This window comes from Topomyia yanbarensis, chromosome 3 (assembly GCF_030247195.1).
Source record: "Topomyia yanbarensis strain Yona2022 chromosome 3, ASM3024719v1, whole genome shotgun sequence".
Classification (NCBI taxonomy): domain Eukaryota; kingdom Metazoa; phylum Arthropoda; class Insecta; order Diptera; family Culicidae; genus Topomyia; species Topomyia yanbarensis.
Genome location: NC_080672.1, coordinates 132,878,544 through 132,906,427, shown reverse-complemented (window position 1 = coordinate 132,906,427; position 27,884 = coordinate 132,878,544). Strand labels below are relative to the sequence as shown.

General features: G+C 41.4%; 1 protein-coding gene across 1 annotated transcript in view; it reads right to left on the bottom strand.

The window, feature by feature from the left end:
* Positions 1-3,611: 3,611 nt before the first annotated feature.
* Positions 3,612-27,884, bottom strand: part of LOC131693209 (frizzled-2) — a 100,070-nt gene continuing 75,797 nt past the window's right edge. The window contains exon 3 of the mRNA XM_058980857.1: positions 3,612-9,753. Within this exon, the coding sequence (XP_058836840.1) occupies positions 7,320-9,266 (1,947 nt within the window). The 5' untranslated portion in view covers positions 9,267-9,753 and the 3' untranslated portion in view covers positions 3,612-7,319. The remainder of the gene's footprint in view (positions 9,754-27,884) is intronic.

Below are 27,884 nucleotides of genomic sequence, written 5' to 3'. Positions count from 1 at the left end.
CCTTCGGCTTCTGTACATGAGTGCTACGAAATGACTGTACCCTAATTCGTTTGCGTGTGTCATACCTCTCACGGTAACACACAGCACTCATTCAGACACTGAACGGCTATAGCAGCGCTCGGCAGCTGGGCTCGCCGCTGGCTGTGACTGTGTTGTCTTAGGTGCCAGCCAAAATAAATGTTAGCAGTTCGCAAGCCTGCTTCTGGCAATGATTCTCATTTTTCCGAGTGAGACGGTGGAGGAAGAAAGTTTAGAACAGCGTAGAATAAAGTCCTAGCAGCAAGCTTAGAGTTTCCCGACGACTCAACCCTTTTACTTCTACCGCAGGAGTCAGAACCGTGACGCTCTTCCTTAAGTACTATGGCTCTTAACATTAAAAATACTTTACGTCTTCCAGTCCCTTGCGAATTGGATGTCGTTACAACATAAAATGTTTAAATATACGTTAAATTTAATAAAAAAATGCGCCGAATTCAGTGGCGGAGCCAAGGGGGGGTTTTGGGAGTTAAAACCCCCTCCAAACCAAAATATTGGAATCGAAGAAAAAAAAAGTTTGATGCTGACTAGTTTATTTAAATATTCAAATAATAATTTTGGAAATTTATTATCTGTTCATTACATTGAGAACCTAATGTTTTAAACGTTAAGGGGACTTTTTGTAAATTGTGAGAATGGGATCTTGTAACTAATATTTTAGTGAGGACCCTATAGTTGATAAATCATGTAAATATGAAGCAAAATAGTTCAACGAAAATGCCTACATAGGAACTGATGAAAAATGGCGTTTTACGCTTGTCTCTAACAGGTCAGAATTGGTTTTTATGTACATTTGATTTTTTTGGCTTACCACTTATAAAGTGCCACTAGCTAAGTTTGGTAATAAAAAAAATTGAAGATTTGGCACGTTTTTTGGTATTTATGATGTATATTTAGGTAGCGAATTGAATGGCACCAAGATTCCATAATTTGGAAACCATCAGCTTTTGGAGGTTTAGTATTTAGTAGCATAATTTTGTTGATTAATTTTTCCAGTAGGATGCATTACTAATTCCAATCAAATTTAGTTCGATACTTAGTGTCCTCAGCAAAGTTTTCAAGTATGTTATTGCAAATAGCTTGGTTGAAGATATGAATGCAGCCCGTATGTGTGTATTATATAGGCCATATTGCACTACGAATTCCCTTACTAACGGTTATAGGCGGCAACAAAGAATTTGGGAGAACACCTTGTAGATGACGTTTACTATCCTAGTATGCAAAAGTGACTTCAACGCCACTTTGGTCAAATTTAACTTTTTCGTATTTTTAAGTTCACTACGAAAATTCGCATCCTTCAGTGCGACTTCAAATAAAAAAAACCTGTTGAAACGCGAAAAACAAAGTGGCGAAAGCATGCTTTTACCCGCACCATGCAAGATTTGAAAATTGATTTCCTGAAAAATATACTCGATGGCATTTACGTCACCTTTGCATACAAGGGCAGTTCAGTAATGTGATTAATCGGTAATTAGTTGCAAAAATCCCGCTTAACACAATTTTTATAGATGGGACATACTACTCCCTACATCCTATACTTCGGTAAAATCTCCTCCTTTCAGATCTTCAAAAGCACCCAGTGGAGTGCTCTAGCCAATTCCTTACTCTGTGTTTGAGTTTGAGCTCACATGACAGTTGATCATTGCCAGCGGTTCAACCGTCCTATTTTTTCATGAATCTTAGGTAGATCCGGAATCTGTCGTCGACTGCGCTTGTCTCCAAGCTGATTTTTGCAATACTCTTGTCTCTACTACTTCGCTATTTAGCTGTTCGTCATAATATACTTATCAATCGTGAGAATTTCTGCACATTATTTATTAGGTGTACAGACTATCCTGTGCAATAACCGGTTTATACAATGCCCCCGGCCTATCAGGATGTTTATGTCACCGATGACGAGTTTAACATTCCGCCATAGGCAGCTATCATAGACATGCTCCAGCTGAGCATAAAATGCATCTTTCTCTGTTTTTGAGGCCAGTGCACATTGATAATGCTCTAGTCGAAGAAATGGCCTTTGATTAGGGTTCGCAGTACCAACCCTTTTTGGCGAGAACCGGTACTACGGGACTGAAGCCCTCAGTACCGGTACTCGAACATTTTTTTAAAAAATCCGAAAAAAGCTTCAAACTGAAATTGAATGCTCAAACTGATGATCTTATTCTCAGATGATTGATTTGTGCTGATCAAAAAACATGTTTATTGTTTTTAACTGCTTCGGAATGGCAAGACTCATTTCACAGATGTTTTTCGTATAGGGCACCTTCTTTTATTTCGAAATCTAGGCCACTTTGAAATCAATAGCTGCTAAGTGGTGCGACTTTCGTCGACTTGAACAGATGGTAAATATATGAAACCCTATTAACAACAGTAAATCAAAGCGAGAATGGCAGTAAATCCGAGCAGGTTAATCGCATTTCCTCTCTTGCTTTTCTGAAAATTGGTTTCGACCTTTATGTCGTTTGCCTGCTCCTCAAACTCCATAGTTTACGGGAAAAACTATGGAGTTTTGCTGAATTTTCCGATCACCAATAATTACAAACCGCCTCATTTGAAGCAGTTCACCAAGTCTAAAACTGTTAGCTACTAAATAGCTGTTCGTTCTTTTATAGGTAAAGGTTTAAAAGCAAACCAAATACAGACATGACTTAGACCATAGTCTTATTACGCGCCACCCAGTGAATAATGGAAACCAATCAGGATGTCGCTAATAAAACTTTAACTTCTAGAATTATTATGATGATGGCCCCACCTCATCCCCACACAAAGGTGTTATAGTAACGTATTACCGGTACTGGCTTTTATTCAGTACCGGTATTACGGTACCAAAAATGGGTCGGTATTCCCGAGATTTTCGGTACCGGTATTACCGGTACCACAACCCTACCTTTGACCACACTACATACATCCTTTCGCTGATCGCCTGCCACTTGATCACGCGTTGGTGCATTTTGCCCAGCTCTTGTGCCGTCGCTCGATTCCCGCATTTCCACACCTTCTACCACGTCTAGCAAAGCTCCTCCAATGCTACGGTTTCGTAGTTGCGAGTTTTCTGCTCATCCTTTTTTCCTTGATAGTAAAGTGGTGTTTTTGGGCCACTCGTTGAACTTAACCTAACCTGTCTCGTAGTCCATCACCCAACATAACTGACACCTGCGAGAGGTATTTAGTTCTGCCTACGGTTATAGCGCCCATGCCCGCTCACACCATCCCATTTCGCTATTATTGCAGAACACGGTAGTACCCAGTCGATCGCGGCCTACAGATTAAATGTCATCAATAGACCCGCCAACATTTTTGAAAAATCTATGATTTTCGTCAAAACCCTCTCCAAACCAAATTTCTGGCTGCGCCACTGGCCGAATTGCTACGGATCTGCAAGCTAAGAAGGGTGACTGTAGCTGACGTTTCGAACTGGCGGTTGTAGGTATCAATTCGATCAATGATGGAGTGTTCTCTATACCAATTCTGTGAGTCTCCAATCCATTTGCTGAAATTCTAAATAATGCCTACTACGATCGAGCGAAAATGAACACCAGAATGAGCGGATGTCATCATTTGTTAAAATATGCACGTTTTCAGTTGGTTTTACATATTATTTTAATAATTTATTAAACAATTAAAAATATGCTTCACTTTATATATAAGATTTTCTTGTTTTGCCTTTTACTTGTTCTGCTTATTGTATAATTTTTGCTTCCATTGTTTTTTCATTACTTGTGTTTCGTTATTATTTGTTTATACACTACGGCTTGCCTTACTATTTGCATCATTACAGTAATTATGCTCAAATACGACAATAGTAATTGTAATTATAATTCAAAATATTCGTATACAGTCTATGTATCTGTTAAAACCAGATTTCATTCACACCGTTTATTTTATTCTGTTTCTCTTAGCATTTTTCTTCTTTCGAAAAAACAAAATAAATATAGAGTAAAAAGATACACTGAACGGATAGAGCTGCCAGGGCTGAAGAGTTAAAGTTGGGTTTAGTGGCAAAATAGATGCTGTATCGAACAAAGAGATGATGATTATTTACTCTTCTGGACTTGAGACCCAAATGGAATGTTCTCAGCCATGCGTAGCATTCGAGAACAGTTCATCATCTCATTTGTGTTAAATGAAACACAGGATCTTGACAGCATTTGTCCAAGTTCATGCTACGTTGCTTTTCTGTCTAAAGTTTCGTTTTTCAACGTCTCTAGTTTTGATTCCTGTACTTTTTTCAATTAGTGAATAATTATTTTGTACCAATTTTGAGAAATTTACCCAGAAAACAGCTTTGGAGAAACAATTCAGAGAATGAAGGAAATCAGAAGTAAATTTATGCCGGCAATTTATCAATTATGAATTCGAGGAGTCGTTATGGTGATTTGGGAGGTTTTTTACCATCCGTTTGCTCATCGCTGTTTGTTTTCGGGAGTAATTTTGCTCTTCCGGAAGCCATCAGTACAGACACAGACACATAGAAGAGGAAGGGGTAGGATGGTTGTACTGGTAGTACGCCACGAAACAATGCAACGGCTTGAGAAATTAAAATCACGTTCTCTAATTGAATAATCACTGTTTTGAATTTCGTATAATGATGCGGTAAACTTTGCTTAGGTATTTGCGCCCACGTTTTTCTTCATTTGGTATGAATTTGCGCGCTGAGGGTTGCTTCGTGTTATGCTTTTATAATAGTTCCTGCAGTTTTCTTGTTGGTTGTCACTTGGGCGAACCCTTTCAAAACGTTTTGAGAATACGGAAGTTTATTTAATCTTCGGATAGCTAGTCTGTTTTTGTTTGTTGTAAAGCAACTGAAACAATTATGAAAAAAGTTACTTTGTTATTCAAATTAATTCAACTAATCTTTTTTCAATAGTAGCATGAACCGTAAACAGCTGACCAGGCCCTGTAGAAATCGAATGTTGATAATAAGTTTTTAGATAGAAATGCATATTAACTGACACTGCGCTCAATCATTCTCATCTGCGAACCCGATTTATAATTGCTGTGATACATCGATGTAGATCTACTCAAATCAATATTCAATAAATTACAAATAATGTACATTTTAATTTTGCGATGTGAATTTGAATGTTTTATTTTTTTTATTGAAAGCCAGTTACCAAATAATTTTTTCAGACGGTGGTTTAGCGAAAGATTATCTCGACCCTCGTTACTTTAAGCTAGAATTATGATATGTACACACAGCTAAAGTAGTGTTGCTAGTATTAGTAATCATAAAACTATGAACAAAACTGTATAAATTGCCCCTTGCTGCGAGCATGTTTTATTATACATGAAATAAACAATACTTAAACAATTATAAGTGAAAAACTTCTATAACTGAAGTTATGGCAATCGAAGCAGGCTTCTCTACAACCAAGTACGAGTGATGAGTGTGAACAAAAGTCACATTTCGATGTTTAAAATACGAACGCAAGAACTCATGACATGCTACAATGACGGACTGATCGGGAAACTCTTTTCTAAACTAACATGCACTAGATGCTTAAAAAGTAGGATCGTGTTTCAAATTAAAATTGGCCAACAAAATGGAAAAAAAAACTCAACATATAATGGAAAGCGGAACATAGTGCTAGTTTGAAGAAAACATTCACCACTCAGTCTGTCATTCCCTAGTTAAAATCAAGCAAAACGAACAGAAATCAAAATATCACCTAGCTGCGAACCAATCTAGACAGCAAGTAAACTACAGTTGCATAGCAAATTAAACCAAAATCAAAATTTATTTCATTTTTTATTCTCTTTGCCTGTTTCGCTCAATAGCTTCTTCCCTATGTACCATAAACGAGTAAATTAATTCTAATTACGTATGAATGTTTCATGAAATGCACCTTTTAAGAGTGTTTTAATTACTTCTTTTTCGCAGTTGTGATTTTCTCATTCTCGCGGCTTTGTTGCTTTCGTTTATTTTTATGAAAGAATGTTCGTTCCCGTCTTTCTGCCGACTAACTGTGTCAGTTTGGCTCGAAACGGCTCGTGGTAATGACAATTTTGCTCCGAACCAGCTAATCAGAGTTAATTTAGATTTATATGTGCGTCCAGTCTGATTTATTCACGCGCGAGTTTGGCTTTCCAGCAGCGCCGGCAGCGGTTGCAAAAATCTAGAATTTATAAATTTGCTGCCTGGCACTGTCGACCTGATCTATGGATCACTAATGGTTGTTGGTGGACCGGAAATTAATGATTTTGGCAGTGAAATTTTGGATTCATTCTGTGAGTTTGTTTGTTATATATTTTTCGCTTGACGGAAGTGTTGTTTAACCTAGTTGCTGGGGGTAGTATTGTCATTTCTCTCTAGCGCATCTGGTATTGTATTTCGAATGCTGCTTTTTTGGCGCTACATTATGGTAAAATTGGCATTCGAGTTAAGGAGGAACAGTTCAGAGATACAAACTGGTCTACGCTACAATTGGAAACACCACGAGAATTTTGGCTTCCGTTCTACTTAGAACACATGATTAGTTCACAGTTAGAAAGTTTTTTTTTCGATAAGTAGACTATTTTTTGCTTCTACCGCATTCCAATTATATTATGACATCGGTAAATTAACAATTTTGTTTTGCTTGATGTTAAAAAGTTTGTAGAAAAAGCATTTTCCTTGGTTCTCTTGGGTATAAAAATCTGTCGATGGATCAGTTTCCTAAACACATTTGTGTTTATTTTGGACTAGAAAGAGAGCTGCTTCATCGTACTTAAGTTAGAGATGTAGAGGATGATAGTAGTAGTTAGTAGTAGCAGTTGGTATGATGTTTGATTGAGAGAGAAATGGCGACAGGGAGGGAGCAGTGCGATTTTTGACCAGCACGACATCATTTGACCTAACCTATACATAGAAATGTGTACACTTTGTAAGTTGCTCTTTTTTTCTTGTCCTTAATGCATACAATAAGAAACAACGACATCTACATCACACAACTTTCGGGTTTTGCCTGTCTTACACTTGGTACAAATTAAACACAAACCTATGTGTGCCTACTACGATAACTTTGCTCTACACTTGTTTACTTTTATAACTCCACACACGCACATATACATCAGTGTGTGAAGTCCCTCCCCGTTTATGCGCGTCCGGGTCACAGCTGATCGCTCGAATTGCTGGGTATCCATCGTGCCGTATCTGGTCGCACTGTCAACTATATCGGACCATAGTCGCTCAGGGCTTGTCCTGGTTGTGGTCCTGGCAGCGTTACGACGACAGAGACGGCTCGGGGATCGACCACCGAGCCGGATCCGGCAGTGAGCGTGGAAGCGCCGCCAATATCTCCAGGTCATACGTGGCTCAATGGGGTTTGTTTGAGTACATGGTGGTGCAGATGATGATGACTAGTGGATCCCACGCTACCGATGGTTTGCGTGTATGGAGTGGCGAGAAGTGATGCGGCGGCTGACCCGGGTACACCGATGCCGGAGGTGGCGTATGGCTGCGGAAGTGGAGGTCGTGGTTTAATCAGCACCTGTCCGGCACCGGTTGTATCTGGTGAACCGAACAATCTTCGCCACAACCGTCCCCACGATTCGACTGTTTTGCCTGACCATATCCACACTCCGGAAGTGATACCCACTGCTAGGGCCATAAAGTACTTCAACATCAGAACCGAATAGAGCGGCTTCTGTCGGATTCCTGTTGCTGCCTTACACGGGCACGTCAAACCGGTCATCCAGTCCTCGAAGAAGTTTGCTTCGTAAAGATGGCATCCGATTACAATCGTAGCGGGAACCGTGTACAGTACGCTGAAGATTCCTATCCGAATCATAAGCTTTTCAAGCTTATCGGCCTTTGATCCAGCTCCAATTCCACCCTGTTGCTTGATAACAGATCGGATTCGGAAAAGAGATACAAATCCAGCCATTAAAAATGTCGTTCCCACAACTAGATAGACGAACAGCGGCGCCAGAACAAAGTTCTTCAGATTTTCAACGGAAGAATTCCCAACGTAGCAGATTCCCGCAATCGGATCTCCATCGACGGCTGGCCTGAGCAGCACTGATACACTCTGAACAGTTGGGATCAACCAAGCCGCCAGGTGGAAGTACTGCGAGTGCTTTGAGATAGCTTCGTTGCCCCACTTGAGTCCGGCTGCCAGGAACCAGGTGAATGATAAAATCACCCACCAGATCGATGATGCCATGCCAAAAAAGTAGATCATGATGAAGACCATGGTGCAGGAACTCTGACCCATTATTGGGTACTTGATGCCTTTCCCGTCGCATGCTATCTCGTCGTGTCCCAGAAATAGTCGCGTTAGGTAACCGCAGGACACGATAAAGTAGCACGCCGACAGGAACACAATCGGTCTCTCAGGATACTTGAACCTTTCGGTGTCGATGAGGAACGTTGTGAGTGTCATTAGTGTGCTTATGCCGCAGAGGCCGGACCAGAGCGCGATCCACACCCCGGCGAAATCCTTTTCCTCCTGACTGAAGAACGCCCCCCGACACGGGATCGCGCAATTTATGACGTCGCCGACCCTTTCGACACTTTGGTTGTGCAGTAGGCTTTCCTTCCCCAGGGTCACCAGTGGCTCCCGACACCGGCACATGCACTCTTTTGTTCTTTCCCCTGGGGGATTTTGGCAGTTTTTTGAATTCTTGCCTTTGCATTTGTTGTTTTGGCCGGAAGCACCCGCGTGGGATTTTCGGGTTGGTTTCGCATGCGAACCACTTCCACCGCCACTTGCTCCTCCACCACCGGAAGACGAATGACTGCCATCGTCTTCGCTTGGTTGCTCCATACAGAGATTGTCGCTGTCACCGGAAACGGGCAAGTTCTCGCATGCCATTCGTTCTGGCCAGCTGAAGCTGTACTGTTGCATAATTGGTGCACATCCCGCCCTTGCCCGCTCGCAGACACTTCGACATACTGGCAGCGGTTTGTGATAATCTTCTATGCAGATTGGTGTGTACATCGAACACAGGAAAAATTTCAAGTCAGGTGAGCATTTTATCTCAACCAGCGGCCAGAACTGATGTACCTCCAGTCCAGCTTCTTCCTGCGTTTCATGGTTCATCTCATTCGGGAATGACGTTAGATTGTAACCGATACCTCGGCACATCGGAATTGTGATCTCTTCGCAGCGCGAGTGTGGGTCTTTGGGTATCGCTGGCAGATGAGGTGCCGGACTGACACCTGTGCCACCATAATAACTGGAATCGGCACGGGTACTGCATAGAAGCAGTAGACAAACTGTCAGCGCACTGATTGCGGTTCGTGTCATTTTTGCGGCGGGTGGCAAATTAATGTACGATTGTGATTTCGAATCTAATTTTCTGGTCCGAAAATGAGGCGAAATGTTTCCTTTCTTTCTTGTTGGCGGATACGATTACTACGGTTATGTTGCTATCCGGAGACTGCGCTTGTTGTCCCCAGTCCAGCCCGGGTGCAAATTTTCAATTAGATTATCTTCATCGTTGCTTCCTGCTACAGCTGCAAACACACATATCGCACCTCTCCTGGCACCACCGGTTAGTTGCTGCTGGAGATGTTGCTGAAGTGGCACATGTGCCACAATCTAACCGAAGTACGGAGTATGTCCTTTAACGAGATACTGATGGTTTGTTCGGTCGGTCGGCCGGTGGATGGTGGCAGCAAGAAAATTAAATTCAGCAAACTTGTTCACCAAATCAGTGTGTACTGCCAGCAGCGAGAGATGGCTTTTGATGCGCGAGAAAAAGTAGCACCGACTAAAGTTGGAATCGCTCGGTCTGCAATAAAACGAGGAGAAGAGAGAAGGAAATGAATATAAATTAGATTATAATTAATATCATATGGGGAAAGAATTTAAATTTAAAACGAAATTATATTAGACATAAATGAACGAAGTCAAGTGTAGCAAGGAGCTTGTTGGCAGCATGTAACAGACATAATGTAAAAAGTAGTGCATGTTTCTCTCCCAAACGCTCTACAGAGACATGACATGTTCCAGTATGTCCCCAAAAGGGGGGTGTTTTTGTCGCTTTTGTGTTCGGGAAACTTCGCCTCGGCATATGCGTTTATGTGCGGTGTGTTTGGTCGAGCGTACGTTGGATCGCACTAGAAAATGCATCGCACATCGCACCGCATCACCGAACTGCTTGCCTGCTTCTGGCTTTGCACCCTGCTGACGGTAGGTTTGTAAGTACGAATGACGTTTGTACGTTTCCATCAAGCAGATTGGACGGCCTGATTCTGGTTCGATGCTACCAACAGACGGAGCAAGTTTTTGATACTACAAATGGCAGTAACTTCTTTGTGGAAACCAAGGATGGATGGGTTTTTGGAGCACTTTTACTAAATTGTGTCCATTAAAATTCACAGGACAGGGGCGAGTCAGTCGGTGCAGTATAGAAGTACGGTACTGTACAACTCTTCGATCGACGGTTTTAATTGAATGGACTGTCCACTGTTAATTGAATATTAGACATGAAAGAGGTTTTCTAGTATTATTTGGGGTGTACGTTGAGTGTTTGATTTTGTAGTTAGATAATAAACTCCAATATATGGATAGGACAGATTTTACTTGATTGTTCGTCTTTTTATGGCAGTATTCTATTCGATCTGCGATAGGTGGAGAGTCACTTAAAAATATTGATTAATAGAAATTAAAAATAAGTATTAGTAACATTGTTGAATATATTGTTTTATGATATGTCCAATTGTTTATTGATTATATTTATTGTAATTCAGCAGTTTGTCCATTACGGCAGAGCATAGAATTCATGTTTATAAAAGGATGTGAATTTTTAATATATTTGTTAGACTGAAAGTTACACGAAAATTTCTACCCGTAGCAGAGATACAAGTATCACCACAAACAAATAACTTTTGGTAGTCCACCGTGACAGTTGGAAGATCATGTTGAATGTAAAAATATTATATAGGATTGAAGTGACGCCTGACACTCCTGTTCTAACGGGTAGCATATCAGATCTACAATTCTGATATTTCGATTGATTGACACCGGTGTAGTGAACTGCACTGCTTTTGCACATTCTAGAAGAAGTGTCAATGGAACATACCCAGTTTTCTGCACTTCTGCTGGAAAGTGCAAAAACGGTGCATTTTCAGTGCACTCCACTACACCGGTGTCAATCAATCGAAAACCCCAATAGATTACCTGAAGAGTACGAATGGTTAGGTAATATTGAAGTATGGTCAAAGTTGAAAATAGAGGTGGGGTATTTTTTTTTACAATGGAGAATACATTTACGTACTAACCCAGTACACGTGCTATTAGTAGATGGCAAGCTACAACACGGGGTCTACTGGGGGTGTGTCGGGCTCTCATGGTGACGCTGTCGTTGATACCGACTAAACTCCATTGGGCTCCGCCATTGTTCCCCCCAGGAACTACCTCTCGGTATTACTTCTGGGGGGATGGCTGTACTTGATGTACTCACTCACTCTCGCTCACGCGTTCATACGTCCTGTATGAGGCTTACTTGGGTGCTCTCTCTGTCACACCTTGATTCACTCTCTAACACTCCACAAAAGGCTTACTTTTGTGCTCACCTTTTTTGTTTCTTACGAGGCTGACTTGTGTGTTCGCTTTTTTCATTCCTTGTTAGGCTTATTTTGTGCTAGCCTCTAACATACCATGTGAGGCTGACTTGGATGCTCACCTGGTTCACTCTCAATCGTCCCATTCTATTACACCCCTGTCGCTCCCCCTGGCATCCCATGTGGGACATTTTTCTTAGGCCCCACTTCTGGCATACCTTGTGAGGCTGACTTTTGTGCTCACCTCTAACATACCATGTGAGGCTGACTTTTGTGCTCACCCTTAGCATACCGTGTGGGACTGACTTGGATGCTCACCCTTTCGCTCCTCGCCACGCCACGAGGCATCGATAGCTAAGTCCCAACATACTACGCTACGACCCTCCCATCTTGACATGAGGCAGTCCACATATACACCTATACACTCGCTCTTCTGTCTTGCTTCGGGGTGGCTGGGTTTACCCTCTACGCGGTTGCCAGTCGCTGCGCCAAACCTGCCTCAGCATGAACAGACCATTCACTCACTTTTCTGCGCTCGGCCTTTTTCGCTCCAACTAACCAATCACTAGTTAGTAGTGCCCGTCGTCTGTTGCTCGGTACGCCAAATTCGTCTGTAGCCTACAGACAATCTGGGTGGTTGCAGTCGAGACTGCGTTCCACTTCTCCACCGATTCACACATCCGCTGAATAAGGGTATCAGGGGTTGTGTCCCAGCCGCAGACGTCAAGCATTGCTCTTCTTTCGACGTCGAAACGAGGACAAACGAACAGTATGTGTTCGGCAGTTTCGTGTACACCTGGGCAGTCAGGGCAGGCGGGGACCTCCGCGTGCCCGAACCTGGTACTGTCGGAAGCAGCCATGGCCTGACAGGAATTGTGTCAGATGGAAGTGAACTTCCCCATGTGGTCTGCTCACCCAGCTCGATATGTTAGGTATCAGGTGGTGGGTCCACCTGCCTTTCGAGGAGTTATTCCACTCACGCTGCCATCTGGCGACCGAGGTCACCCTGGTGCGCTCGCGGGCTCCTCTATTTCTATGTAGCTTGAAGTACCCGTCATCTTCCCGGATGACCAGCCCGACTGGCATCATGCTCGCTATCACGCTGGATGCATCGTGTGATACCGTGCGGTAGGCAGATATCACTCTGAGGCACATCACGCGGTAGGTGCTCTCTGAGGTTACCCTCAGTGCTCTTGACCATGACGGGCCACCGTACCTGAGGATAGATACGGCACGTATAGTCGACGTGGCTGCCGAAGGTCAGCTTGTCGTCTATAATGACTCCGAGAGACCACAGACTCCGCTGTGAGGTGATCACGACTTCTTCCATATGGATAACTGCATGTTGTGCCGACTTGCGGTTGTTGACGATAACTACCTCCGTCTTATGCTGAGCGAGCTCCAGGCCTCTCGCGCATATACATTCCTCCACCGTGTTGATCGCGTGTTCTACAGTTAGTTCTACCTCAGGGATTGACTCCCCATAGACCTCCAAGGTTACGTCGTCGGCAAAGCCGACGATATTGACCCCAGGATAGAACTTCAGTCTCAGAACCCCGTCATACATGAGGTTCCATAGCATCGGGCCTAGGATCGATCCCTGCGGGACTCCGGCGGTAATCGGAACCCTTTTCTGATCTGCATCGGTCTCGTATAGCAGTACGCGGTTCTGGTAGTAGCTTTCCAGGATCCGGTACAGACTCACCGGTAGGCTAAGCCGGTGTAACGAGAGCGCGATGGCATCCCAGCTTACGCTGTTGAATGCGTTCTTCACGTCAAGTGTCACTAACGCACAGTATCGAATGCCTCGCCTTTTTCGTTGGATCGCTATCTCGGCAGTCTTTATCACTGAGTTGATAGCGTCCACCGTGGACTGACCCTTCCGAAAGCCAAACTGGTTGCTTGACAGGCCGTCCGTACCTTCTGCGTACGGGGTTAGCCTGTTGAGGATGATGCTCTCAAGCATTTTGCCAGTCGTGTCGATCAGACAGATTGGTCTGTACGCCGATGGGTCGCCTGGCGACTTCCCGGGCTTCGGCAACAACACCAAATTCTGCCTTTTCCATCTATCGGGGAAGCGGCACTCATCAAGGCATCTCTGCATAGCTAGCCTGAACATGTTCGGGTTCGCTATGATCGCTGCGTTGAGAGCGCTGTTTGGAACTCCATCCGGCCCTGGAGCTTTGTTCATTGATAGGGAATTAGCCACTGCGAGTAGTTCTTCATTCGTCACCGGAGCCACCATTTCGACCGTGCCCGCACTGTCTCGTAGTGCAGGTGGCCAGGAGCTTGTGGCTCGAGACGGGAAGTCCTTCGATAATCGTCGCCAACCGGTCCGGAGACCGTTCTGGGGGTGAAGAGCCCCCTTTGGTCTTGGCCATCACGATTCTGTAGACGTCACCCCACGGATTCGCGTTGGCACTCTCACACAGGTTGTCGAAACGCGCTCTCTTGCTGCTTTTAATGGCCTTGTTAAGGGCCAATTTTGTAGCTCGAAACACTTCACGGCGGTTCTCTCTTGCATCCTCGGTGCGGGTTCTTTGCATTGTACGTCTAGCTCTGAGGCAGGCTGATCGTAGAGCTACAATCTCGGCACTCCACCAGTATACCGGGCATCTGCTGTTTCTTGGCAGGGTTTTCCTCGGCAAAGTGGCGTCCACGCGCGTAAAAGAACAGCTACCAGCATGCCCGCTTGGACTGTCGGTGTTGGCCTCCAGTCCCAGGGCCGCGGTGAAAGCTTCGCTGTCGAAGTGATTAACTTTGACTTCCACCCGCGTACCTGACAGGGATCTCCCGCCCTCGGATGCTGCACACCATAGTTGATCCTAAAGAGGATTGCTAAATGATCGCTATGGGTGTATCCCTCGTCTACCCTCCATTCCATGCCTGGAATCAAACTCGGGCTGGCAAATGTTACGTCAATCCATGCCTCCACCCCGTTTCTACGAAATGTGCTAGCGGAGCCATTATTGGCTAACACAGCGTCGAGTTTCGCAAGCGCCTCCATTAGCGCTTGGCCCCTGCTATTTGTACAGCGGCTGCCCACTCTACTGCATAAGCGTTAAAGTCTCCCGCTATAACTATCGGTTACTACCACTAGGTCTGACGAGAGCCTGTCGATCATCTGGTTGAACTGTTCTATGGGCCACCTTGGTGGAGCGTAGCAGCTACAATAGAACACACCATTGGTGGGGTATTTTTTTTACAATGGAGAATACATTTACGTACTAGCCCAGTACACGTGCTATTAGTAAATGCCAAGCTACCACACGGGGTGTATCTTTTGAAAAGGGTCAAACTTTTTTTTTACCAATTTTTTTCAAATGGCTATAGTCTAAAAATGACAAATCCTGCAAAAAAATGTAGGAGTGATATTCACAAAATTAGTCAAATTTTTGAATAAAAATATTGAAAAAATTCTTCATTGACTCATACTCTGAAAAAAATCGATTTGAAAAAATTAAAGCCGATTTTAAAAAAATATTTTTGATTTGGATGAAATTTCGTTCAAAGATACCTACGTCAAAAATTCAAATGGGACACTTTCAAGGAAAAAAAGTTATTGGATAAAACTTTTCCTTGTCCAAACTGAATGTTTTTTGGTGTATTTTTATCAAAAACTAAGCCAATGGAAGTCATAATCATTTCAGAATCCAATAAAACTCAGTTTGTGAGAAGATATTGTCTAATTTAGCAACTAAGTATAGCTTTCCAGTCTTCTAGTTTTTCCAGTCTTCATTCAAGTTTGTTATGAATATATACCAAATTCGTTACTGATACTTTTTGCATGTATCAGGCGACTAGCAGTTGGGATATTGGATTCTAAGATGATTATGACTTTCATTGGTTTAGTTTTCGATAAAAATACACTGAAAAAAAAATCAGTTTGGACAAGGAAAAGTTCAAATAACTTTTTTTCATTGAAAGTGCCCAACTTGAATTTTTAACGCTGGGTAGGGAACATAATTACCTATCTTGGAACAAAATTTTATCCAAATCAAAGATGTTTTTTTTTGTAAATCGATTTAAATTTTTGAAAATGCTTTTTTTAGTATAGGAGTCGATGAAGAATTTTTTCGATTCAATAATTTGACTAATTTTGTGAAAATCACTCCTATAACATTTTTTTTGTAGGATTTTTAATTGTTAGACTATATCCATTTGAAAAGTTTGATTCTTTTCAAAAGACAAACTAGATCATTTTTGGAAAAACAAAGTATGCAAAGTGGCTTTTTGAGACAACGTTCTTATGTACAGAAAGTTTAACTAAAATGTGAGAGGTGCTGCCAACATTTGTTCGAAATGGCGCGAAATTTGTCTTTGGTAGAGCACTACGGAAAATTATATACAGAAGCCGCCATGAAAACTGCATCTTTTGTAGTTAAATAAAGCACACAGCCTGCCAGCTAAATCTACATCAGCAGCGACAAATGCTGTTGGCAGCTGACATGGAATGCGTGAGGAACTGAGTTATTGTGAGTATTAACTTGAGAGCTGGTTTATGATATAACCCGATGAAAAGACCAGCAAAAACAGCTTCCACAAAGCAAGCGCGCCTATTAATTATTATTATTTTTTTTATTTTCATTACAGAGGATTTAACCTTAGGGTCATTGACCTCCTTTTCGGGTTATAGAAATCTCATTAGAAAAATCTAATTCTATGTGCGGGGTTGGGATTCGAACCCAGGTGAGCTGCGTACAAGGCAATCGATTTACCAACTACGCTATGTCCGTCCCCCATTATTATTATTTACTATAAATGAGGTCGTTACTAGATTACGCACAGTAATAGAATAAGACTGTGCTTATCAGAACCAGTAAAATTTCCCAAAAAAGCGTTATCGTTACTCAAGCTAGCCTAAACAGCTATTTTCAAAATAGAAACTGTTTCAATATTAAGAATAAGGCAGAATCGCAATAATGTCTCGTAAAAAGCTGGATGCCATCGTCTCTGCTAAAACCCCAGTAAAGGGTTGCTATAGTTTACCGGGATTTATTTTGTTTTAATAAAATATTTAAGAAGATAATAAAGACTTGCTGTATTGAAGTATTCTACTTCACGGCAGTTATGTCTCTGGTAATACCCTCCAACTTTTCTGCCAAGCCACTAATATTTTCAGAGTCTCGCCCAATTGAAGCATTGGACTATTATGAAACTATTCCAAAATTATTGAAAGAAAGTTTGGATGAGTATGATGAAAAATGTGAAAATCGGTTGTGCAAAATTTACTGGGTGGAATGAAAGGAAAGATACCGTGATTTGGAAATGGGAAAGGAATTGATTAAAATAAATTAAAAAAATAAATAAAAATCATTGGACTATCATGAAACTATTTTAAAATTATCGAAAGACGGTTTGATTGAGTACGATAAAAATGTGAAACTCGGTTGTACCATGGTGGTGGATGAAAGGAGTGGAGATACATTTTAGTAAAAGCTACTTTTTCTCCATTAATCTGACGCTAGCTCAGTCTTGTCACTAAGTTTGTGTCAGATTTTGATGAGACGAAGTGAAAACGCAAATTCTATAACTAATTTAGCTTTAGGTTTTGAGCTTTTCCCGCGCAAATATGGTTTTAAACAATTTCCTCCTTAACGGAGAAAATGTATTTTCTACCAAAATTGTTTTCCACTAAGGAGAAATATAGCATAGTGCATATTGCATTGGTTTGCTAAGCCAATCCAGGTCTTTATTTCAATAATTCCTATCAGCTTAATCAGAACTCCTGTTCTTATGGGACATCACACAGGACTATGATTTTGCTCGGAAACACAAATAGTGTTTTCGTTTTTGGAACAGGCGTCAATTCGGTGCTGGCTTAGTCCTGTCATTAAGTTAGTGTCGGATTCTGATGAGACGAAGTTGAAACACAAATTCCATGACTAATTAATAAATTATTCCAATCATAGCTAGCTACTAGTTCCTGAAAGTTTCAAGAGTCCGACAAAGGTGAAATATTAGTGAACAATTACGTATGTGCTATTTTTTTTATAAAGACAACCTTCTTATTCATTAATTATTTCAGCTGGAAAAAATATTCAAATAATTTAATCCAGCAACGAAACTTATACTAATAAGTTTCGTTGCTGGATTATATTCGTCAATATCTACGAAATTACCGCTGTGGCATCCTTGTGCTCCTTTTTTAATATCACAATTTTCACATTCACCTGATTCACATGTGAAACGCTTATACAATAGAAACCAACCATAGATGCAGCCATTACGGTACCTACCCTTCAACAATGATCGGATTTCATCGCCAAGCGAGCAATGAGTCGATACATTGTTTGCCAAGAGAAGTGCGCTTAAGCTGTTTCTAATCATTGGAAGAGCCTCTACTAGTCTACTACTTCCTTCCGTTGAACAATCAGTCGGCGGATGCTCCGGACGTTCGGACGTCTGGTGAGGCGGCATTCGTATGTACATACATACACGGATAAAAAGGATCAATGAACCAGAGGGGCCGGATTGTTTGCTGTTGGTTGCGCGCTAGAGCTATTGAGAAGGGAATCTCATGGCTCGCAAATATCCGCACTGGCCAGCTATTCCGACTAATGGTCGAACGGATCCATCGGCGTTCGGTCGATCTGAATGAAAGGATGTAGCAAATGATGTGTGTAATTTGTGGCTGAGTTATAACAACAGCAGTACATTCGGACTGGCGTAGGTCCTAGCCAGCCTTGGGAAGGCGTACGGTTAATGGGCTCTCATTAGAAGAGTGACTGGTTTCGTAACTAGGAGGCCGTTTTAAGACGTTGCGTGTAGCCAATTTAGACTGATAAAGAAATCTGATAATTGTTTTTTTTATTTCTTATCCGACGTTTCGATATGCTCGAAACTTTTATCAGGGAATTTAAAGTTTAGTTTAATAATAAAGAGTTCAGTTTTTAATAACAGGTACCTTTGATCTTCAAAAAAACAGGAAATATGAAAATTTAAATATCAATTAAAATCCTTTGTTCTAACTTGTAATGATAAATCTTAGCATGTTATAGCAATAATCTCACAGTCACATCACCTGTAATTTGATCAAACGAGAATGTTCGCGGCTCACCATGACATTTCTCAACAAGTTGAAAACTTCTTCGGCATTGCTCTTATGATCGCCGGAAATGCGGGTTTAACGACAAACTAGATGGCGAAATGTTTTACACTTCCCGGGAATTAGGCGCACATGCATTAAAAACATGCACTACTGGTTGGTTCCGTCTTGCTCCTACTGGCTGTCGCTTCCCCTAATCCCCAGCTGTATATACTATAGCTATTCGTGAGGTAAGAAGACGACTGGCGTGAAAATCTGTATGTATAGTAATTACTTAACCATTTGTTGCTCTGGCGCGGCAAGGTGCATTTTGCCAGGTCCGACCGGGAGGGTATAGCATTATTGTAATTTCTACCGTGCGTGCCGGCACTATGATGGTGCTCGCACAGCTAGCTAGCTAACTTTTGACTCACTCTGCCATTCCTGGTAATATAGTCGAACAACGGCAGAACCAAGTTGTACCCTTTCCCTGGAAGGGAACGGGGAAGACTTAGAAAATCTAGTGCATGCATGCCATGTGCGTTTTTCTTATCCACACACTGCCAGAGCACCGTGTTTATGTTGGCGGCGCTGGCAGTGGCAGGGCCCGAGTCGGGTTAATTATACAGTAGTGGACGGAAGAGTGCGACCACTTGGACAGTTTTGCTTTGGTAAATAATATTCAATATGGGTGAAGATCGGAAATGACAAATCTATCGTGGTTTTAATAGACTCTCTTAGCAGTAGATCAACAGATGTAAAAATTGCAAAACCGGCAACTAGAGAATCTGTTAAACTGGCATCACTCTTGAATGTGCATGGTCGTGAGTGGCTTTACTGCTTTCGCTCATTCGTTTTAATCGACAAATCAAATTTTCAAACTGTTGAATTAGTAAATTAATAGAAAAAATATTCGTTTAATACTGAGCAAAGTGGTAATAAAATACTTTTCGTAATACGTTGGATCGTTTCTTACTATGAAAGCCTGTAGTATTTTGTATACGAATTGATCGCTATCCAAACACAGATTAGTCTGCTGCGTTTGATGAATTAATAAAATAAAAGATAATAAAACTTCGTCGTTAAATCAGCAAAACTAGGAACCGGTGAATATCTTCTGCGTTGGAGTCTGTGCTATCTAATCGATCGCCAAATAAGCGTGAACGTAGACATGGACTACTTTTTCCGTCTAGGACTAGTCCTGTTCATTCTTTAGTAAAGTGAGTTACACGTTTCAATAAAAGGCGTTATATGAAGATAGCGTACCATATTGTATTGATCAAACAATAACACTCGACTTAAATTGCTAGAATTAGCCAGACTGCTACCGTGCACATCATAAATCGAACCTGCACGCACGGCCACGACTGTACTGTTCTGGGTGCTATGTAAGGCGGGGTGCTTGAAACTACGGATGGGACGCGTTGAGCCTACTCAAGATACCGGCTGACAAGTGATTGAGGGAAAGGAAATTTTCGAAATGGAAACGTATTACTTCATTCTAAGGTACTCGCCTTCCGGAGCACGCTGCGTTTGTAAAAAAATGCAGTTAAGTGAAATTTCAGATAAAAATAGTTCACAGATAATAAAACTTTATTCATTCGTCGTAACCTAACTTTTATTCTCACATAAAAACTGGCCGACGTTGAATGATAGACGACCCCAGCGGAACTATTTATGTTTGGTTAGATAGTGTAACTGTGAAGCATCGAACTGGGATCAAACTGGTTTTTATTGTTACCAAAATTGCCTATCGAATCGACATTTAATTATTTGATGTGCCATCGGTTAAACTATTATTCGCAGTTTACGATCGCCTATCAAATGCGAATTAAGCAATTCGTTCATAATTTCATTACCCTGTCCAATTTATGCGATCCACAACGGAGTCGTTATGAGTTTATAGACTGTAACGAAAAATCCCTTCCCCCGACGACGCCGGTTCCTGTCTGGTCGGGTCAGAATTTTTGCCGAGCACACAAAACCGGGAACCATCCCAAGCTAGTTAATAAGGAAGTAAGATATCGTTGAATGGGAAATTAATTACTCAATAAAAAGCGAAACTTTACAGTACCACACACCAGCAGCCCAGCGAAGGCGTGGTGCGGAGTTCGTAAACAGCAGCCATGCGGACAAACCGTGAAGTTAGTAGCGGGTGTGAAGTTGATTGACCGCTCGGTTGAGTGTGAAAATCGATGTTACACCACACACCATGTCTCACCAAAAGGCCCCGGTGGGATTTAACCGGGACAAGTCGAAATCTGCGGGATAAGTCGAGAGTAGTGAAACGAGAAATAAAAAAGAACGAACCAAACCATCAACAGTACTACGAGCAGCACCAACGTCTCACCGGTTAGGTGGAGTGTGAAATTATTTAGACTACCAGTCATTCAGACCAGTCAATCCGAATGTATAGTGAGTAGATGATGGCCAAGATCCAATATTAAATTTGAACATTTTCATTCGCAGCTTGTGCACTAAGTAAAGAAACATGCCAGAAACGATCCTAAATCGGGAAAATTCCGTTTCAGAAATGGATTGCAATAGAAAGCTACGTCCTCGACTGCCAAGGTTTTCATTTTCGCCAACATTAGCCCCGCTTCGACCCACTGTTCGGATTGTCAAAATCTTAAACTGGACCTCGGCCGGGCGACTTGAAGCTGGTTTCAGAAGTGCCAATAAAGATATTGAATTACCGTACTTCTTACTGGCAGATCGTGTGGCCGTGGCTGTGGTTTCGTTGGTTTACTTTTGAGAGGCCACTTTCCCGGTCAACCGCACGGCAGATAAACTCCGACGGCCAGCAGGGCGCAATCCACTCGGCGCGTTAACGGTGTCGGTCGGACGAAGCAAAACGCAAGTGTCGATGATGGTGCTACAACACATCATCCGAGACGGCAGCAAAAAAAATTATACCAAACGGTTTCATTATGACGAAATTTAATCCGGGGTTTGCGGGTGGGGGGATGGTACCTGACTAACCAGCCAACAGGGCGAGCTGAGAGCAAGGTGGGAATCGGTTGGAATGCCTTGCATGCTTTTCCAATATTGGAGTGGAGGATTGTTGGCTAATTTTAACACCTTCGAACGGAATTTTGAACGTCAGCCCGTGGGGTGTTTGTTTTCCTAACAGCTGAAGCCGCAGAAGTGTGGAAAAAAGAGTACGCTGAAAAAGGAGTGCACTTGGCTGGAAGTTGTATGCACTTGTGCGTGAAGCGTAGACGGCGGTTGGGTTAATCAAAAATGTTCTGCGAGATAAAGTAGCGCGTTCGGATCCACAAAAGTGAAATGGATGTGATGTAATGATTCATCACGTAATTTGACCACTATACACCAATATGTGCTATTGGGGATTGGTTTTCAGTAACTTATAGCAGTGATTTAAATGGACTTTTGATTTAAATATCCTTAATCGTGGCTGACATCATCATCCGAGTGTTCCGAATCATGACCGAATGAATTTCAGGTTTCCATGTTACTCGTTCTTGGGCCGCTATTTTCTAGTCTTCTTGAACACACACCGGACGCGCATCGTCCTCGATTACAAACGATGTGCAAACTTAAGTTTAAACACCATGTACGTACACCGTGTGCGTACACAAGAACGGCACACACAAAACAGAATGAGTCAACACTAGTGATGATGAGCGATAGAAAGAGAAAACTAGTGTCAAGAACCTGTGTGTACGAACACCGCGCACGTATGGGGTTCGGTTGTGCAGACGAACATGTGTACGTGTTTTGGTACGCATTAGCGCGTTCGAGTTTGCACACGAAATGTGGGTTTAAGATGAGCACAGAACTAGAGCGAACATGGTGTTCGATGTGCATTTGGGAAGTCTGGCAGCATGTGTATGTGCATGGGTCAGCTTGTGGTCCATGATATTCTTCGTTTTTCGAAGTAGTAGAATTGCACCGAGCGATGAACACTACAGAACATCCCGTATTCTCTACAGGCAACCGAGTGCTTTGTCTTGTAAGAGTTTATGGTTAGTTCGATTCTCGCAAACTCTCTTTTAGAGGATACGAGTGCCTCGTCCACTGCTCTGCGATCAACGCTAACTATGTCGATGTCTCTGCGAAATCTCTTGACGATGCTTCCGTTCCTTCAGATCTTCAATTCGCACCATTGAGCGCTACGTTGAACAATAGATTATAAACTGCATCGCCCTGCTTCAATAAAAACGCATCAATCCAAATAAACGCAGCGGATGTCTGTCTGGTTATTTTAACGCTTGATTTTGACCTATCCAGCGTCATACGAATCATCTTAACAAAATTTACCGTAAATCCATAGTATGCCACAGTTTGTTCTGTTTCAATGAATCGTACGCCGCCTTGAAATGTACAAACAGGTGGTTAGTCCATCGACAGACATGACAGCCTACAGAATTTTAAGTCAACTCACTATTAATCTCTTGTCAAATATCAAAATAGAGTAACGTCAGTCTGTCGCTGGTTAGTCAGTAAGTTGATTTTCGGAATTTATCTAGGATTTGTCGCTGGGTAAACATGCAATCTTCATGAAACCCGCTTTGGTATTTGCCCGCAAAGTATTTAGCTATCGGACATATCCTGCTAAACATAAAGCGGGAGAGTGTTCCATATGCGGCGTTGAGGATCGTTATGCTTCGTACAGCCGGTCACTCCAAAATTTTAGAAGTTCTGTCAGGATTCTGTCGTTCCCAACGGCCTTACCGTTTGCAGTGCTCGAATAGACTTTCTCAGTTCGTCTAGCGTGGATGGAGAACGTCATTCCCAATTCTCAATCTGTCTGTTGGGGCTTTTTCTATTCGTTTGTCCGTTTAATAGCAACTCAAAGTAATTTTTCCACCTGACAGCCACTCCTGTATGATTTGTTGGCAGGTTTCCGTCTCAATAGTTTATAGATCATCAATATAGTTCAATCGTCATTTCTTAGTGTGTGCTATGCACCGGAGACGTTTTTTTGCAGTTCGTAGTTCCATTCGCATAGAAAAAGTCAGCGTATTTGATTTGTGATTGTTACAAAGTTACGAAGTCCTTTAGCATATTCCGCATACCGAACGATCATGATACTCACTCTACATTCTACTACTGCCGGAGTTTTCGGGCATGGCAAAAACAGTTACTTCAATCTAGTGTCTATGATCTGTAGATATGCATATACATATCGAAATGAGTAGAGTCTCAGAAGCAACAAGTAGAGCTGCAGCCAAATGCGGTAACTATTGTTTATGAAATGGGATATTTACTGGAGGTGAACATGAAGTTTAAGCATAAGGATGCCTTTATCCGGTTCCATCATATCAGGAATTCAGCAATTTAGACATCAACAGTTAAGTGTGACGACTTTAGTATCAAAACGCTTATGTATATGGATGATGATAAAAGTTTTTTCAATGCTCCAATTGAAAAAAAATGTAAATTGAATAATAATGCAAACAATAAGCAAATAGCAACCTCTTTGAATGAAAAAAGCAAAATTAACCACGTGGAAATCCTTTATACCAACTTTATTACATCATTCAACCGTATTGACAATCCATTATTGCTATTCACAGTGTGACAGTGTGGCATACAAAAAACTCGAACAAAAAGTTTGCTTTCAAAATATACTATCCAATTCGTGTAAGCTCTGGTGCATTCTAGGGTTCCCATTTAGTGCATCTTTTTTCATTTCGTACGTGAACGTCCTGGTCTGGTGGTTCAGAGGGTAAGATGCTGGTCTCATAACCCGCTCGTCGTATGTTCGAGCCTCCCAGCCAGGAAGTATTCTGGGTGGTTAGTAGGATCGTAGCCCTGCAATCGTCCTGTACATAAGGAATCGGTTGCAAAGCCTGTCAAAACAGAATGTGTCAAGTTACGTAACGAGATGATATACCAAAGCTTTGCTTTGTTTTTTAACGCGAGTGACATTTCTTACATATTCAAACATCTCAAAATTGTTATAGCAGACACCATGAAACTTGCCATGAAAATAAATGAAAATAACGCTGAAATATTTCACAACGAAATAAATCATTTTCACACATCGTCACATCTCAGATAAGATTTTTATTAGTGTCGTAAATGTGACGTCATGCGTTTTTTAGCGAAAAATAATAGTGATAACTCGAAAACTATTCAATATATTGTCAAAAATATTAAATAATAAAAGTTGCGTTTTCGCGGGAGATAACTGAAGAAATTCTTGTAACGTATTTTAAAATTATGCATTTTGCATTTGTTAGCAAAAAAATTGAAACTTTTTAAGTTTTTTTCCGAGAGTGGTCCTACTGAAGTTGTAGAGCTAGGTTCTCGAAAGAGCTGCCCATCAGAATCACTCGCTACAATTGCAGACGAGACGGGAAACGTCACCCACTAAAACACTGCTTAAGCCAAAATACAGCGGGCCGTGATTCTGATTGTGATATTGAGTGTACGGTTCAGATGTGCGCGCATTGGGACATTACGATGGTGTGGGAATAAGTGTTTATTTGTTCACACTTGAGACCGCATTAATCAGATTATAAGTGCTGTAGCGTTCGCTTAATCATCGTGTGTTTGTGTTTGCGATGTTTTGGGCGTAGTTGTGCGTGGCTGATAGCGATTGCATGTTCGTTTGTGTGTTGTCGCAAGTTAAAGTGTTCGATCGGGTGTTTGTATATCGCGTGGATGTTTGTATGTCGCGTACGCTAGCGTGTATATAAATTCGCTCAATTTTACAACCGTGTGTCGATTCGCATATTCCCGTGTGTTCTTGAATTATCGCGCGGGCCGTGAATCTAATACTTAATTTTCAGTTTACGTTCACTTAGTCAGCGCGTAGCTTGCGTGGATGATCGCGAAAGGCTCGAGCGTTTGTATGTTAATGTGTTTGTCACGTGTGCTAGCGTGTATGTAACTTCACTTGCATAAATTCGATTTTATAACCAAGTGGCCATTCGCATATTCTCGTGTGTTCTTGAATGATCGCGCGGACCGTGAATCTGATGCTTAATTTTCAGTGTACGGTTCAGGTAATAGAAGAGAGTTCGCCATATCAATAGAGTCCCTGGTCATTTCGTCATGAAATTTGTTGTCTAGTGGAAATCAGTGACATTTTTTTGATTGGTCCAACTGAAGACATGAGTCTAGGCTGCTAGGACCAATGGTAGGGATACGTGATCGCGCGAACGGTGGATTGATACTTGAGAGCGCGTTTATAAATTTATAGGTACTAACACGTTCACTTAATTACCAGAATGTCTCAATATGGGCGAGATCACGGGCGTAAGTATGTGTGGATGATTGGAATTGCATGTTCGCGTTTGTGACTTGGTTTGTATCATCGCGAAGGCCACGAGCGTTTGTACGTTTGGAATTAGAGAGATTGTGAGTGTATATGAGAGAATAGACAACTGATTCTGTTAGTTAGTGTTAGTATGAATCTCATTTAAGATATAGCAGAGAAAAGGAAAAGTAACGCACGGAATAAAAATATAAAAGATGCAAAGAGATTAAGTAGAAGCGTATAAATTGGCCGATATTATTTATTTTTGATATACAATTTAGTTTTAATAATTCTAGCATAGACGAGTTAAATAAATGAGTAAATATATTAAAAAAATTCCGGTGAGCTCATGCGTATTAATTAATAGTTAAAATTTCTTTTCCATACATTAACAGTTTCCGAGTTATTAGTGATTGTAAAATATTTTATAAATTCAAAAGTTAAAAAATACTTCGAATTTCAAAGAAGTTATACTTCGAAAAAAATCATATTTAGCTAAAACAAAAAATACATATCAATTAATTTTCGTTGCAGAATGCAAGAAACAAAAATTGAAAGGAAATCAAAAAAATTATTGTAGATCTGAAGAGGAACTACCCATACGTTACCTTTTTCTTTTCTAAGATGTAGCGAAAAGTGATTATGACAAGCGTCCAACTCTCGATTGAGTGCTATTTTGTGATTGAAACATTCAGACAACCTTCGTATTGTCAATTATGGATTGAATCTATAAAGATTTTAACATGTCAAAAGAAGTCTCTTACGGCATGAATTGAAGTGAATAATTCCTATTCAGATCTACCACAGTTATCAGGTAGGTCCATATCTTGGAAGCAAAAGTAGCATCATTTTTCGCCGGATTTTTAGCACTAGAGGCACAACATTGAAATATAGCCCGAATATTAAAGAATCCAAGTTGCTTCCTCGAGGTATTCTTGACGTAGAATGATGCTTGGCTATCTCCAATGGCAACCATTATTTTTCGGTACGTGAGACATTGTCAAAACCATAACGCAGTGTGAATGTTTTTCTATCGTGAGTTAAACAACATTTGTGTCTTAGTCTATTTATGCTCCGTTTGGGTTGAATTTCACATAAACGTTTAGTTTTTCTGTCGATGAACGTAGCCTAGACCGTGTTTCGCTAAAAAAACTAGTTCACTGTGTATGAAAGAGGCTATGATAAAAACGCTCATGCCAAGTGTATAACCCAAGTAATCAATAAGCATTAAAACGTAGCCTTATACCCGCTTTAAATCTGCATCCAGAGCAGTCTTTCAGAGCCGGTCAGCCCTATATACTGATTTAATGCCGATATAATGCTAGAAAAAGTGAAATGTTCTATTACAGTGCAGATATTGAAAGCTCATTTTCTGCAATGTTATTATCTAGCACCAATATAGAACTGTCAAATTTGATAGTCCATCATTAGCACTACTGATGCTACTAGAACTTTTCAATTGGCTGTCATTTTCAGACATGTTTTTGCAACATTTTCTAATGTTTCCTCTTCGGTATGATGAACAACAAGGATGAAAATTAAAATACGATTTAGACAGACTGTCGTCAAATGATATGTGAGAATTACAAGGATCTGGTTCTTACATGTTGTACGAAAATTATCTTTAGTCAGTTTCGAAAAGAGGAGCTTTGCCTCGTCATTCACGACAAGCGCGGTGTTTTTGCTGCCTAGGCTACACATATTGCATATGTCCGAATACAATGAAATATGCCAAATATTATTCTCAAGCGGTGATGCATATTGAATAAACTCACACCATTGCATTAGCATTGCATTTATAGCATGTACGCGTTGAATCAGCTTTATATGCGTATGCCCTATGGCGATATTGCTACATTTCGTCTGCGCCTTTATGCTTTTACGATGCTGATGTAGAGCTTGATTGCATTATAAATGTATCATGGCTGAATGCTTGCGGGTGATTGGGAGAATGAAATCAGGCTAACATTATCGCAATCACAAAAAATGACATATAATTACGTAAGGGGATTTACCTTCGATCAAATTATTCACTCCGTTTAATTGCATTATAATAATGGTCATACTGTGCTTTTGTTGTTTTTTGTTGCGTAGTA